Here is a 14,763-nt window from a genome sequence, read left to right on the forward strand (position 1 = left end):
ATATGAACTTGTGGGGTGAATAGGGCAAAACCAATTTTCAAAAAAAAGGGAGATTAGTTTTGTGCTTGACTTTAAGTTGTAGGTCAATTTTGCAAAAATCCCGAAAAGTTATATGCAACAAAAATCAGAGCATGTCTCTCCTATAATACTATATTCTACACACTAGATAGTTTATGAACACAAAAACATTGTACAATATTTGATATTAACACAACAAAATCATTAGTATAATTTAAATAGTAATTATCCGCGCGTAGCGCAGAAAACGACCTAGTATTAATAAAAATATATAAATCTCTAACATAGTTCAAAGAATACTCTGTTAGATAGTAAATTTCCATAAGACAGATAGAATTATGGATTGTGAAATCATTATTTAATATTTTTCGTTATATGTAATATTATAATTAATCATTAATAAAAAAAGTTTAAATAAAATAGAAGTCTAAATCATTTATAAATAGAAAATGTACTTAAAACGCTTGTAAATACTGAAACAAAACGTTAAAAGAAAACAGGCAACATCAGCATTTAATTTATGCATTAATTTAGCTCTTTCCTTTTTCTTGATTACGAAACTAACCACACCTTCCTTCTGATTACCACAACACTAAATCCCTTTAGGAATATAAAATCGACTTCGAATCCACTCAACGAATCATCTTCATATTTTCTAATTTTCCAACCGAGTTAATTAAGCACTCTCTCTTGATAAAACATGTCTCCAAACGTTCTCCGGTGGTTTAGCCTCGTCGCAATCCTCTGGCTTCAGTCTATCAATGGCACCAACCTGAGCTTTCCTGCTTACTCTTCACAGCTCAAAGAGTTTCTCTCAATCTCTCAGTTTAAACTCAACTACCTCTCTTTCGCCTCCGACGCCGGAAAAGTCCTCGGTTTTATCTCCGGGATCGCCGCCGTTTATCTTCCTCTGCCACTCGTCCTTCTCGCCGGTGGTTCTTTAGGTTTCGCCGGCTACGGTCTCCAGTATCTCTGCATCGTCAAAAAGATGTTCACGTTGTCGTTTTACCAGATCTGGGGCTTGAGTTTCTTGGCGGGGAACAGCATCTGCTGGATCAACACGGCTTGTTACATCGTCGCCATCAACAGTTTTCCAGTGAACCGTCAAGTTGCCGTGGGGATCACGGCGAGTTATCAAGGTTTGAGTGGGAAAATCTACACCGACATGGTTCAAACGTTCTTCTACTCGTCTCAACGCGAAGCTGCCTCTGGCTATCTTTTGCTCAACTCTCTCGTCCCATTGGTCGGTTGTCTCGTGACGGCTCCTATGCTGATGCGAGAAGCAAAAGCGACGTCGTCTTCGTCATGGGATATTAACGTGGGGTTTATTGTTTTGTTTGTTGTGACTATAGCCACGGGGATTTACGCTGTGGCTACGAGTCTTCTCACTGCTCCTGCGGTTTTAGTGCTCGTTGGCATTGTTTTGTTTCTTCTTGCTCCTCTCGCTATACCAGTTGGAGTGGGAGTCAAAGAGCTTGTTTCCGCTAGAAGAAGCCAACAAAAGGTACACGACTTGGAAGTTCCTAGTGAAGAAGATCAAAATAAAGAAGAGGAAGAAGAGTTTGATGAGAAGGTGATAGTTGGAGTTAAAGAAGAGGTTGAGTGGACAAAACTATGTAAGAAACTCGATTTTTGGATTTACTTCGGTCTGTATTTGTTCGGTCCAACGGTGGGGCTAGTGTTTATGAACAACCTTGGTCAAATAGCTGAATCTCGCGGTTGTGCCGCGACCACTTCTTTGGTCGCTCTCTCGTCGTCGTTCGGGTTTTTTGGCCGCTTGCTTCCTTCGTTACTTGATTACTTCCTCTCTAGGTAAAATCACTTTTGACCTTTTATCCGTTGCCCTTTTTATTAATCAAAAAGATAGTACTAATTAATTAAAAACCTAATCAGTTATCCCATTAATAATACAACTACGTTGACCTAGCACGTACAGTTATAACATATGTTGTATTCCTTGCATGTTGCACCTACGTGGTTGGTCTAGTTCATTGAACAACCTTCGACAAATCGATCACCATTTTTATAATATTTTTCCTTACTTCTCGGAATGTATTCTAAGTCTAACTCTATTATTTTATATTCATTACAGGAACAAGTACATGCCATCAAGCCCGGTTTCTATGGCGGTTTCATTGGTAGCAATGGTTGCTTCGTTTCTAGTCCTCCTCATTGACTCCGACATCGCTCTCTACACTAGCACGGCGATTATCGGTGTCTTCTTAGGAGCTTTGACTTCTCTCTCGGTCACAATGACTGCCGAGCTTTTTGGGACAAAACACTTTGGAGTTAACCACAACATCGTTGTAGGAAGCATTCCGATTGGTTCTTTCGGTTTCGGTTTATTCGCCGCCAAAGTTTACCGTGATGGAGCTGCCTTCGACGGACGTTTTGACGGAAAGTGTTATGGGATGTATTGCTTTCAAACCACTTTCATATTTTGGGGAACGCTCTGCTCGATCGCTGCCGTTCTCGCCGCCGTTTTATATCTACGCAACCGCAAGTTCTTCTCGTCTACGCGGTAGGAAAAAGAACAACATATTTTGAAGAAGAAAAACAGCGTTTTTCGCGGGTTATTATCCACGCAAGCTTTCACTTCATCAAAGGGCAAAAGTTTTTTAGTACCAAACTAATTTTTTGTATACTTATGCCGTTTGTTAAACCGATGGTGAGTAAGTAAAAAATTTTGTATAGTATAGACGTGCAGTAAAAAGTAGATAGAGATAAAAAGAAGCATGCAAGTCTAACGATCCACTTTTTAATCTAAAATCAGTTTTTTTTTTCTTATACGCTGGATAATAGCAAATTCAATAGTATATTTTTTCTTGATTAGTGTAAGATCATTTATGAATGCTGAAGGATTTAAAACGACTTTGTGTTGAATATAAGTGGGAAGAATGACTTCATGAATTTTCGGGTGAGTCCCATTAATATACCCAACATAACATTCTGTTGGTGCGTAGTTGATGATTTGTTGGTTCGAACGTGGGTCCAAGAATCTTTGATCATGTGGCTGTTATTTAAGTGAGTAACAATGTTTTTATGAGATTTCAACACTAACCAACATATTCTCAGACGTCAGTTTAAACATTTTGTGAGACTGAGACGGCGTGAACGTATTCAACAGCAAGAATGCCACCTAAACCACATGACTTTCGCAGAATTTAAGATTAGAGCTCTTACCTACATATGCCTAAAGTATATTTGTTCACAGTTATTCAAATGTATTGGAATTTTTTAATTAATGTTTTAATAAAAGGGAAATTGGGCCGTATGATATTGAAAAAAACACTAATTAGCTACATAACGAATTTTCCTAATACACAGGTTCACTTTTGTATAATAGTTCTATTTGGTCCCTCAACACAACCGATGAACCTAAAACAAATAAAAACAAATTCCTAATAATTACCTGTCAAAAGTTACTCGTGGCACTTTGATATTCACTCATCCTCTGCAAGTAATTTTTTTTTTTTTATTTGGAGAAGATGAATCTGTTTCTTCTCAGATTTGTGGGATTTTTTATGAAATTATCTATGTGGGATTTTTGAGAGTATTGTGATCAAAATATTTCTCCCAAAATCTCAATCTTCTCTGCTTCCGAACCGCCAGCTCGCCGCTGCAGTTACAGCCGATGCAGCGAGGAACATCACCTGGGTGACGACGTTTCGGCTCTGTGCATCCATCTTCTCAATTGAGTGAAGACGAAGCGTTAAAACCTGTAAGTTTTGATTTCGCATTCGAAGACGAGGAAGGAGATGAACAAAGAATGTATTTCTATACTATTTTATGAAATGGAACATATTGTCTTTTTTTCAAGTTTGATTCTTCTCTTATTTGCCATATTTATTAACATATAATTACTATTTACAAGTTATATTTCATTTGATGCTTGAAAAAGAGGGTTCAATCTTTTTCGTTATTGTTTTATGTTCTATTGATATGAGTTTTGTATCGGTGTACGTATATGTTTTATATTGATGTGTATAAGATTTTGTAAAGAGAAATAGTATATTAAACGTAACTGGAATATTCAAATTTTCAATTCAATTTGGCCAATGAAAAGAGAGCTCATCATGGCATTTGGGTGAAGTTGAACATAATAACTAAATTAAAAACACAAGTTATATATTATATATATATATATATATATATATATATATATATATATGAAGGAGAGTACATGCATCAAACCACAACAGCTAGAGATTTCCTAACTTCAAAATTTCCAGACAAAACATGATCACACCACTCAACTTTACCCCAAATATCCCTTCTTTGACGTCTTTCCAGCAAAATCTCCAAACACCTAATCATACTTCTTCCTCTGAAAAGCAAAGCCAGATTCCCACCATATCTCACAGTATACGACCAGTCTGAACATATCGTCCTAGCCAACAATTCTTCCACGCCTTCCACCGCTCTCCAAGGTTTCTGAATTGGATCATACGCACTTAAGGTGTTCACGACCTCCTGATCATGGTAGTACAATACATCATCAACCACGCATGCATTCACCCAACGCGTAGAATTCAGCATATCGTCGGTTTCCCATTTAGTTTCCTTAAGCATAGGTTTGTGTTTCTATATCGAACACAACCATCACATTCTTTCTGTGGTCATGATAGCGATATCCAATTACATATATTTTCCCGTCGATGAAGCCAGCGAATTTAAAAACCAAAGCAACATGCATGCTTGGGAAGGGCTAAACGCATTTGTCGTCATATTTTTATCTTCAATCCCAAAAAAACATATATCCTCGAACCCACTGCGACAGAGCTTTCAGGGTAATACATAAAGGGGAACGTCGAGGGGGCACAGACCAAGCAGTGACTGCCGTTGGCTTTCCGGCTGAGAATATACCAATGGTGAAAATAACAGGAGTTTATGTCATAGAGGGCAACATGAGATAGTCCTCAGTGCAGGCCAACTAGGATCTTCTTGCGTATAGCCAGGCGAAGCAACGAGTGATTGAAAGTACTTGGAAACAAGATAAAGTTTTGGATAGTCGAATCTTGATAAACGCGCTAACATGTCAATGATGACATCTTGTTGTGGTCACGAAATCCATGGTTCAACCAGAGTCTCACCAAACCGTCCAAACCAGCCATCTAGGAGATACCAGTGATCGAGGTTCAGTCCAAGGCGTATATCTCTACAACCAGAAGGACTTTCAACATGAAACTAATTTTATTGGATTCTACACTCAAGAAGGAGTCTATCCCAATTGGAATCGAGCCAAAATATTCATGGAGCAAGAAGTTATGAATTTTACAAGTCAAAGGTTTTCCAGCCCGTCCATCTGCGAGTATCCGACTTTAGAAGGCGATTCCAGCCCAAGGAAGGAGCGGCTTGAACCAAAGCTCATCATAGGAGTCAAGAGGAGTATATTATCTTTCCAGAAAGCCCAAGATCAGGACAAATTTCCATGGAATTATGAAGTTATGATCCAATCTCTAAAACCGGCCAAAGCAGTTCTACACTTGCCTCAATTGGAAGCTAACCGGTTCAATCAGCTTCAAACCAGACATTGGCGACCAGGAGATCATTTCAACCAATCAGGAGATATTCTAGGCATCCAGGAGGAGTTCTACAAGTTCATATCATGCACCAGCAACCATTGGATCAGGAGGATCCTCATTTACTTCAACTTGCCTTATTTGGAATCTCAAGCATTAAAACTCCAACAGCTCTTTTTCCTTCAGTCTATGCACGACATCAGCACCTTCCAGACCATTAAGAAGATTCCCAGAAAGCTCACTTACCCCCTCAAACCGTCCAGATACAAGGAGGACACCATCTACATTCATTTGGCCAAGATTCTCATCATTAAGCCTCCAACGGCTAGTTTTCAAGGAGCCATCAATTCCTTTGCTTCCAAGTTTATTATTTCGATTTTATTTCTTTCCTTATGTCATTTTATGACTGGTAAAGAGTCCTTGGTCGAGCCTATAAAGCTCTAGTCTTTGTTCCATTGTAAATTACCCATCTTTGAAAGTATTATGAATTATTCAGTTTTTCTATTTTTGTCAAAACTATTGTTCTAAGTCTTTTGAGTGTGTGAGAAACAACTCTGGAGCAACTTGACTTATCAAAGCCTCCTTTCACAGAGCTTTGTGGCGTCCATCATCCCATCTCCATCCATTAATCGATCTTGAGAGTGATACACATCCAGCAAGACCGGTTCCATCTTCATTCATCTCCCATCCATTGATCCTTGTTGAGAGTGATACACATCCAGCAACAAAGATCCCATTTCCATCAATCTATCCCTTTTCTATTTGTTTTTATTCATATTATCATTTTGATTCATATTCATATTTGTTTCTGTTTGCATTATAAAACTCTAAAAAACTCATAAAAAAATCGGTTCTCATTGTTCTCAGGTTGTAGCTTGGATCCAACCTCTACCAATTCGTGGGTTACCCCACCTGTGCCTACAACACATCTTCAGGAAGTGAGAGGAATCAGAAGTGCTTCTGAGGATTTCTCATCCTCTGCCTTTATTTTTGAAAACATGTCAAGATCGACAATCAGCCAGTCACACTGAGAACACAAACTAAAAGATGATGCACAGATCAACAATCACCGCCGCTCAAAAGGAAAGCAATACCTAAGCCTTTTCAATAAGTAAACAATCTTAAATAACCCTTTTCAATAATGTAAATTTTGTATTTATTTTATTCACTAGGATATTAGATGACTACTTAACTTTAATTCAACATATATCGATGCCACAAAAAAAACTCAATACATATCCTATTTTATATAAAAAAACTTTCTTATTTTATTAAATAACATCTTATTTTTATTTATTTAATTTATTTTCATAAAATATATGTATATTTATCATATAAACTTGGTTTATCGATTCGACCAAAAAAAACTTGGTATATCAAAGTTAGTAATTAATATAAAATTAATACTGATAAAACTAATAGCTATAAAAGGAAACATGTTAAAAAGATACATAAATTAAAGGGTAAAAAGGAAGTCTGTTTCTTGTCCAATTATAATACAGTAAGTTACCAATATTAAAAGGAATAAAATTATTTGATATAACTCTTAACCAAAATATTATTAAATTTAAGCTAAAAAGATATGCAAGAAACTATAAGAAACTTGCTAATTTTTAAAGGAAAAAAAATTATTATAGCCACCATAATATTTAAAAATGGAAATTATTCAATAGTTACTAATCCTAAAAGAACAAAGATATTCAGTTTTGATACATGTAAAAATAAAAAGTATAAAAACAAAATTATACAGTAATTAATAACTCTTAAATAAAAATATAACAATCTTTTTTAAGAAGATAAATACACCTATATATCAATATCTTGAAAATAATAATATTTAAGTACATATTTTTCCTCTTTTGTAATTATATAATAATAAGATATATACTTGTAAATTTCAGTTTGGTTTCAGCACGGTGTGAAATAAAACAAGTTTTAAAATATATTCGAAATAGTCCGGCATTAAGGATATGTAAGAGACAACTCGTGACTCGACTTGAACCAATGACCAAGATTCAATAGCAAATGACAAAAGCTTAGACAGTTAAACGGAGTTGCAAAAACAAGTTGGGTTTTGCGAAATCAAGAAAACAACCACCACAAAATGGCGTCCTCGATTGAAACCGCAGTGAACCAACGGAGACTGAACAGCAAAACAGATACGAAGAGCACAAGGAAACAAATGTTAACTTTCGCAATATGATATCCGTGAATCCCAAAATATATGAACGTCTTAAACTGTAAATATCTGACTGAGTCTGAGTAGCATGTTTTCTAAACGAAGCTGAGAAAAAAACATTTGAAAAAGAGATGATTCCTAAGCCGGCAACAAAGCAGAAAAACAGGTTTAACATCCATTCTCCAAGAGATATTTACTACGATTCAAGTGGTAATAGAGTGCTTAGGAATAACAACTCTGTTTCAAAGAATCCAAACTAAAGGCAGCCATGAAACTAGCGGCTCGGACAGACAATTTCCCAAATCGCATTTAAGCTAAACCAACAAAAGAGTTTTCACCAGTGGACCAAATGGGAATGCCAATACCTTCCGATAAGTTGACGGGAGAAATTTGAAAGAGAAGCTGAAACTGTAAAAATATCGCATCAGGCCAATGCCACCCTGGTCTCGGAGGTCTCGGAAGAAGCTTACTCACCAAACAAAACAAAAGGAATTTCCATGTCTGCTGAGCCATGACGATACAAAAAGCGAACCAGGGATCCAACAGAGGTCTATGGTTCCATCATATATATTTCATCTCCTATATCCACCATTATGCGCAAAAAGGAGATTGCAACGAGTCACGTCTTTAGAAGCCTATGGAATATCCATGATATAGAGTAATTTTACTTTCCGACATTTAGAGACCAAAATGAAGCTGTCAATAAATATTTGTTTCCACAACATGTAGCTCGTATGGACCTTGCCAAAAACAGATTCTATATCAGCTTTAGTATAAAGACCTCGTTTCAAGAAGTAATACTCCTCAGTCCAAGCCCATCTTCTTATTTAGGATATTAAACCACCTTGCCCCTATATTCGTGTCAAGGCCATTTATGGAGGATGAGACATTAAGGGGTCTATTCAATATAGATTTTGAAGTCATTTGATTTTGAATAAGTTTTTAATGATTTTATATGAATTAGAGAGTTTAACATGATTTTGTTAAAATATTCTAGAATCTCACCTAAAATCGTACTTCTTCCGTTCCTTAATGATAGATTTTTAGAAAAAAAATTGTTTCAGAAAGATGTATTTATTGTGTGTTTCCATGAAAAATGTAAACTTCAAGAAAATTAATTGATTTTATTAAATTACTATTAGTTAAAAGGTATTGAAATTTTAAAATTACAAAAAATGATACATTTATTATGGTAGTTTAATGTGTTTTCTTAATATTTGTAAAAATATTAAAAAGTCTATCTTTGTGGAAGAGAGAGAGTAATATTTAGATTTTTTATTTTAAACTAAAAAACTTCATTCAAACACTATAAAATCACTTCAAAACTTTAAAAATTTACAGCTTCAAATATTTTCAATAACATTGGATCCCACAATACTTTATAAAATGTCAATTAAGTTCAATAACATTAGATTTTAAATGAATTTTTAAAATTCATGTTTTAATAATAATGAATTTGTTATTTTAATACAAATCACCTCAAACTCTCATCTGAATACATACCAAATATTTGATTAACTATAAAAATTATAGATTTTAGTTTGTGGAACTTTTAATTGCCGTATTTAAATTGTACTCTCTCTATATATCCCTTAACATAATATGTTTATAAATATTATATATAAATATCCCAATTTTATATGAAAAAATAATTTTAATATTTTTTTCAATATTTCTTTTTGCAGCATTTGTAATTAGTTCAATTGTTTTAAAAAAATATTAACCTGTGATTTAATATATATAGTTTTTTTTTAAAAAATAATAGATATTTACAAACTTGTGATTTAGCTAGAAATATTTATAGGTATATATATATATATATATATCAATGTTTTAAATCTGATATAGGTGGTGCCTAGATGGTAAATAAGTCTTAAACGAAACAAAAAATTTAGATCAGTTTAGACGGTGACATTAAAAAAAATATTAAAAATATTTGCGTTCTCAGTTATAAAATTTTATATTTATAGCTATGTTCGTTTGTATATCGTTGCAACTTGTAAATGTGGCCAAATGTTGTTGTTTTATTGTCGTAAATTTATGTGAATATGTCGTATTTCAATTGCTATTTTCTCATCGACTTTAAATTGTATCTTGCGAACAAATAATAGTCTCAGTGTGCTATTATTCGTGAGTCACATGTCGGAGATGGCTCTGGATTGAAACAGAGAAAGAGTACGTATGTTGTGTTTTCGCATTCCTGTAGTTTGTGTAGAACTTTTGCATCATTTTAGACATATTTATCTGAATATAGTATCCTTTTACTTAATTTAACTGAATCCCTCAAACAAAATTTAATTTGATATATGAAGAAAACATTGGTCTCTGTGAAGGTGCATGCATGATTAAATGGCTTAGGTCCTTGAGAAATGCACATACGACTGACTGTATACGACCTATTACTCTATTCTATAATATAATTAGACTATATGTTTCTTATTAACTTGCATTTCTTCGCACGAGTATGGTGTAACAAGACCATGAATAAATTATTAACCGTGTAACTAGTTGCATTTACTAATCATGTTATTAGTTGTAATTACTAACCATGTAATAAGTGGTATTTACAATTTTAATTTTGGTTGTGAAACAATACATTAATCAGAATAAACAAATATATTTAAATATATGCAATAGCGCGCGTTAGAAACTTTGATATGATTTTGTATCTAATATCCGCAAATATTAGATACATTAGTGTAAAAACATTGAATTCTTAATCAATCATGCACTAAACCAGAAAAACTTCCTTGGCAAAAAAAAACCAGAAAAACTTCTAAGAATATAGAGTTTTGATGGAAGAACTATATAGTTTTATTTTTGTTGTTTCAACGTATTGAGCAGTTTCTATATATTCCCTATTTGAAACGGGGAGAGAACTAGTCAAAGCGGTTATGAATGTGAAGAAGCAAACCCTGAGCTGTATGCATTTGGGTAATGCTCGGAATTAAGAAAACATTAATGTAATTATTAAAAGCTTATGGGGCTCTCTCTAATCAAGACATCAGATCGTAGTAGTACTATATACTAACTAGTTTATGTAATTGCGTCATGTGATTACTCTGGAACTCTGTTAGGGATATAAATAGATTCTGCTACACGGCTGTCGTTAATTTAATTGATCAATTGATCCCCTTAACATAAAAGTCTAAACCCAATACGGCGAACCCTGGTTCGAACCCCGCTGGCCACACGGATATGGGCTATTGCTTTCGGCTCATTTGAATGCCCAGGAGAGGGTCTATCCGTGGGCTGTACCTCCACCCGGGGGTTAGGTCTGTGTCTTTAATAGATCCGGATTTAACCCTTTTTTTAGCAAAAAAAAAAAAAAAAAAAAAAAAAAAAAAAAGTCTAAACCACATTAAAAATCTAATAAAGTAGTTTAAAATCAATACCTGGGAATGCTCGTTGCCAAACTTATATGTTAGTCAACGCCTTCATTAAATGTTAAATCTAACATAATATAAGTAATGCTCATAACTAATTAATTAGTCGAAACTCGTATATATTAAATCTTCAAGCTACCGCTATATATTTTCAAGGATGTTGATTTGCTATTTGTTCTCTACTTCCATTGTACGTTTTGAAGTTGCACGGTTGGACATAAAAAGAAAAAATGAATCCAAGAAGCAAACGTTTCCTTATATCTAGCGGTACGTGAAAGGCAATATTATCTTCAAAAATTGTAAACTAGAACATTCAACAAAACCTACTTTTAGCTGGTGTTTGTATATTTCATGTAGCAGTAAAACCGTACACTAATAAATAATTATATACTGTATATATATGTATTTTATTAAGATTAGCATAGTCAAAAAAAGAGTAGCCACTATCTTATATGATGTTTTTCATTTATATATTTTAGAACAGAACGCCAGAAATATATATTTTTATAATAAATCCAAAGATCATTAGCATGGAGTTTCCCCGGTTATGATTTTCTATAAACGTCACATTTAAACGTCGGTTTATAAATTATAAAAGTGATACACCCTGTAGGTTTTAGCGTGTGCATGAGAGTTTTTCTCATGGATAAAATTTCATTTTTTGCTTAACATTTTTATTTTTAATAGTAAAGGAATACTGTAATAATAACATCAATAAGTTGAGCTTTGCACGTCACTTTTGGATTACGTACACAGACTATAACAGTAAAAAAGGTGAAATCACATCAAATGTATATCTAAATATATCATCTTAAGCTTTTCCATATGAACTTACCAAAAAAAAAAAAAAAAACTTACAGTGCAAAGTCGTGTACGTGTCTTGCACGCAAGACCACGAAAGCAAAACTGAATGTAAGAGCACAATTAACGGCAGTTTTTAAAGGGATCCTTAAGTGTTTTTATGACGTGGGCCCTACAAATGGGCTTAGAATCGCTTACGGAAACTATCAAATAAGGATCGATTTTTGTGTGGTTTTTCATTGTTTGCGGGCCCCACCAACACGTGGCGGCCCGCAATCGGTCACCTTTTTAATTTAAAAGCAAAAAAACAAAAAAACAAAAACAAATTTACTTAAGAAACTGTGTACACGGTTTTACCGTTAATGATGGTCTAAAGTTATGTAATTATTAATCTACATGAAAAACAAATAAACAAAGCATTCACGCCCTATCCTCATCATGGACCAACATTCAAGCGTCTAGCTTATAAGGGGTAAAACAATAGCATCCAAGAAAGCAGAATCAAGAACACAATTCTGATTTAATCGAAGTAATGAACATTGTTATCACTGGACAGAGAATTACTGTATCCAGCCGTCGAAGACGGAGGAGGATTATATATAGAATTGGTAGCAGATGAATTAGAAGACGAAGAAGACACCCCATCGACGGAGACGGTAAAGAAGCCGGTGCGTAGGCGGTGGAGCTGGCTGAGAAGACAACAGCCTTGGTGGTCGTGGGGGAGGAGGCGGTGCGGTGGAGGGGGAGCAGAATGGACGCAGCGAGAGCAGCATGATCAGACACTGATGTTGTAGTATTGTTGAAGTTGTTGTTGTTGTTGTTTTGTAAGGAAGTGATTGTGGCGGCTTCTCGGTATTTGTGGCGGAGGATTTCTGTACGGACTGTGGTGAGTTCCGATTGAGAGATTGAATGGTGGTGCTGAAGAGCGGAGATTGCGCCCATGCAACCGTATATTGGATCTCTCAGTCTTAAGTTGGCTTCGTAGACTAAACTGTTTGCTGCGTCTCCTCTCTGACTTTCTCCAACTTCCTGCAAAAATAATTTATATACAAGTTCACAATTTAACAAGAAGGGAATGTTATTTCTATGCAAAATAGCAATTGTATGTGTTAGATAGTTATTTAACTAATAAGGATATTTTTACACATATTTTTGGACAATTCTCCTAAATATATCATTTTCAAGTTTTTGTCACCAAAATATATTCTAAGAAGAAAATGACCAAAATATTTCATTTAATAAGTAAAAAAACCATAATACCCTAGATATATAAATACAAAATAATAATAATAATAATATTTTTTTATAGTTTTAGATTATATGATTTCAATTCCAACTTTTTATAATTGTTTTTTTTGAATTATTTTATATTTTTAATTTTTTAAATTTTTCTTTTTTGTAATTCGAAAATATTTTTGAAACTATTTTTCAAATTTTTATTATTTATTTTTATTTTATAAAATTTTAAATTTCAATCCCAATCCCAACTCCTAATTAATTCTAAGTTCTAAGTTTTCATTAGTTACCCGTAAGCGTATAAGTGTATATTTCCTACTCTTTAATGAAACATTTTGGTCATTTTGATTCTTAAAGTCTATATTTGTGACAAACTTTTTACACACATACCACCCAAATGCGCACTAGATGGTATAGAGGAAATTGACAATATATGATATTTTGTATAATTATGCAAAATGAAAAGTTCATTGTTAATAGAAACAAGTTCTTTTTAAATTCGATAATTGGCTAAAAAAAGAACCAAATATGTACTTAGTGGCTTGTTCTAATGTTGCCGTGATGTCATAACCTAGATTTAAATCCAGTGATGTGCATGCTTGAGTTATAATCTATTAATAATAATATATCCCTTAATCTAAATATTTGTGCCTGGACTATAGAAATTATCAAAATGGGAAAACATTGTTTAGTTTGGAGTGAGTCAAACAAAACTGTGGTAGATCCATTCAACTATATCCCATTAATCAGATATGATATCTATATAAACTTAAATTAAAATTCTTTCAAAAAATGATATCTATTAAACCAAAAAGAAAGAAAGTGTGATATGGATCTAAAGGGTAAGTAATAAAAGAACTAGATTATTAGTATTTTTGAAAAGAAGATTAAATGATCTATTTGTCTTATATTATAAAGTTGTTCAATGATTCAATGATCATTTTGTAAAAATATGTGTAATAGGTATTAACTAACTACCAAAAGATTTTACCAAAAAAAACAAATTACCAAAAGCATTTTGGAGACGTTACTGGCGCCGAAGACTTTATGAAACGGCGGCGAACTTGTGAGGTTCGTGAGGCGAGAAGTATGGCGAGAAAGGACACTCCTCCGCGCAACGACGGCGGAGGAGCTTACAAGCGGCGCAGGGCGCATGGAGTCTGTTCAACGTTGTCCCTGGAGGCACCGCCACATGTCTCCTGATTCCCATCACAGCATGATCCGTCGTCTTTTCGAAGGTTTGGATCTTTCTTTACCTTCTTCACGATCTCGTGGTACTCGCTAAATCTTTCTCTGCCGTTTTCCAATCAGTCCAACACCAAAAAGTTGTCCAAAGGTTATTATCGAAACTTCACCAAGATTATATATATTGTGATTTAATTTACCTGTCTCTGGACATCCAAGGATGTTAGTTATAAGCTTGTTCCTGAGAGCATCAATGAAAGAGGAGACGTGAAAAAGAAGAGAAGAAAATGGAGGAAATAGAGCTTCTTAATAAAAAATTAGGGAGTCATTATGGTGGATTATATAAATAGTCTTTCTTTAATTTAAATTTTATAACTAGAGAATTATAGACATATATCATCTCGGCGATTAAAAAACTTTAATGGTCTTACTCTTG

At 34.2% G+C, this 14,763-nt stretch overlaps 1 protein-coding gene and 1 pseudogene across 1 annotated transcript; one reads left to right on the top strand and one right to left on the bottom strand.

Annotated features, from left to right (window-relative positions):
* Window positions 1–2,712, top strand: LOC125603933 (protein NUCLEAR FUSION DEFECTIVE 4-like). Its single transcript, XM_048774631.1, has 2 exons — window positions 1–1,830; window positions 2,111–2,712. Exons 1-2 carry the CDS (start codon window positions 719–721, stop codon window positions 2,541–2,543), a joined length of 1,545 nt encoding a protein of 514 aa, XP_048630588.1. The 5' UTR covers window positions 1–718; the 3' UTR covers window positions 2,544–2,712.
* A 9,520-nt stretch (window positions 2,713–12,232) lies between these two features.
* On the bottom strand, window positions 12,233–14,541 carry LOC125603934 (annotated as a pseudogene).
* Between the last annotated feature and the right edge of the window lie 222 nt (window positions 14,542–14,763).

The sequence above is a fragment of the Brassica napus genome, unplaced genomic scaffold, assembly GCF_020379485.1.
Source record: "Brassica napus cultivar Da-Ae unplaced genomic scaffold, Da-Ae ScsIHWf_424;HRSCAF=654, whole genome shotgun sequence".
NCBI lineage: Eukaryota > Viridiplantae > Streptophyta > Magnoliopsida > Brassicales > Brassicaceae > Brassica > Brassica napus.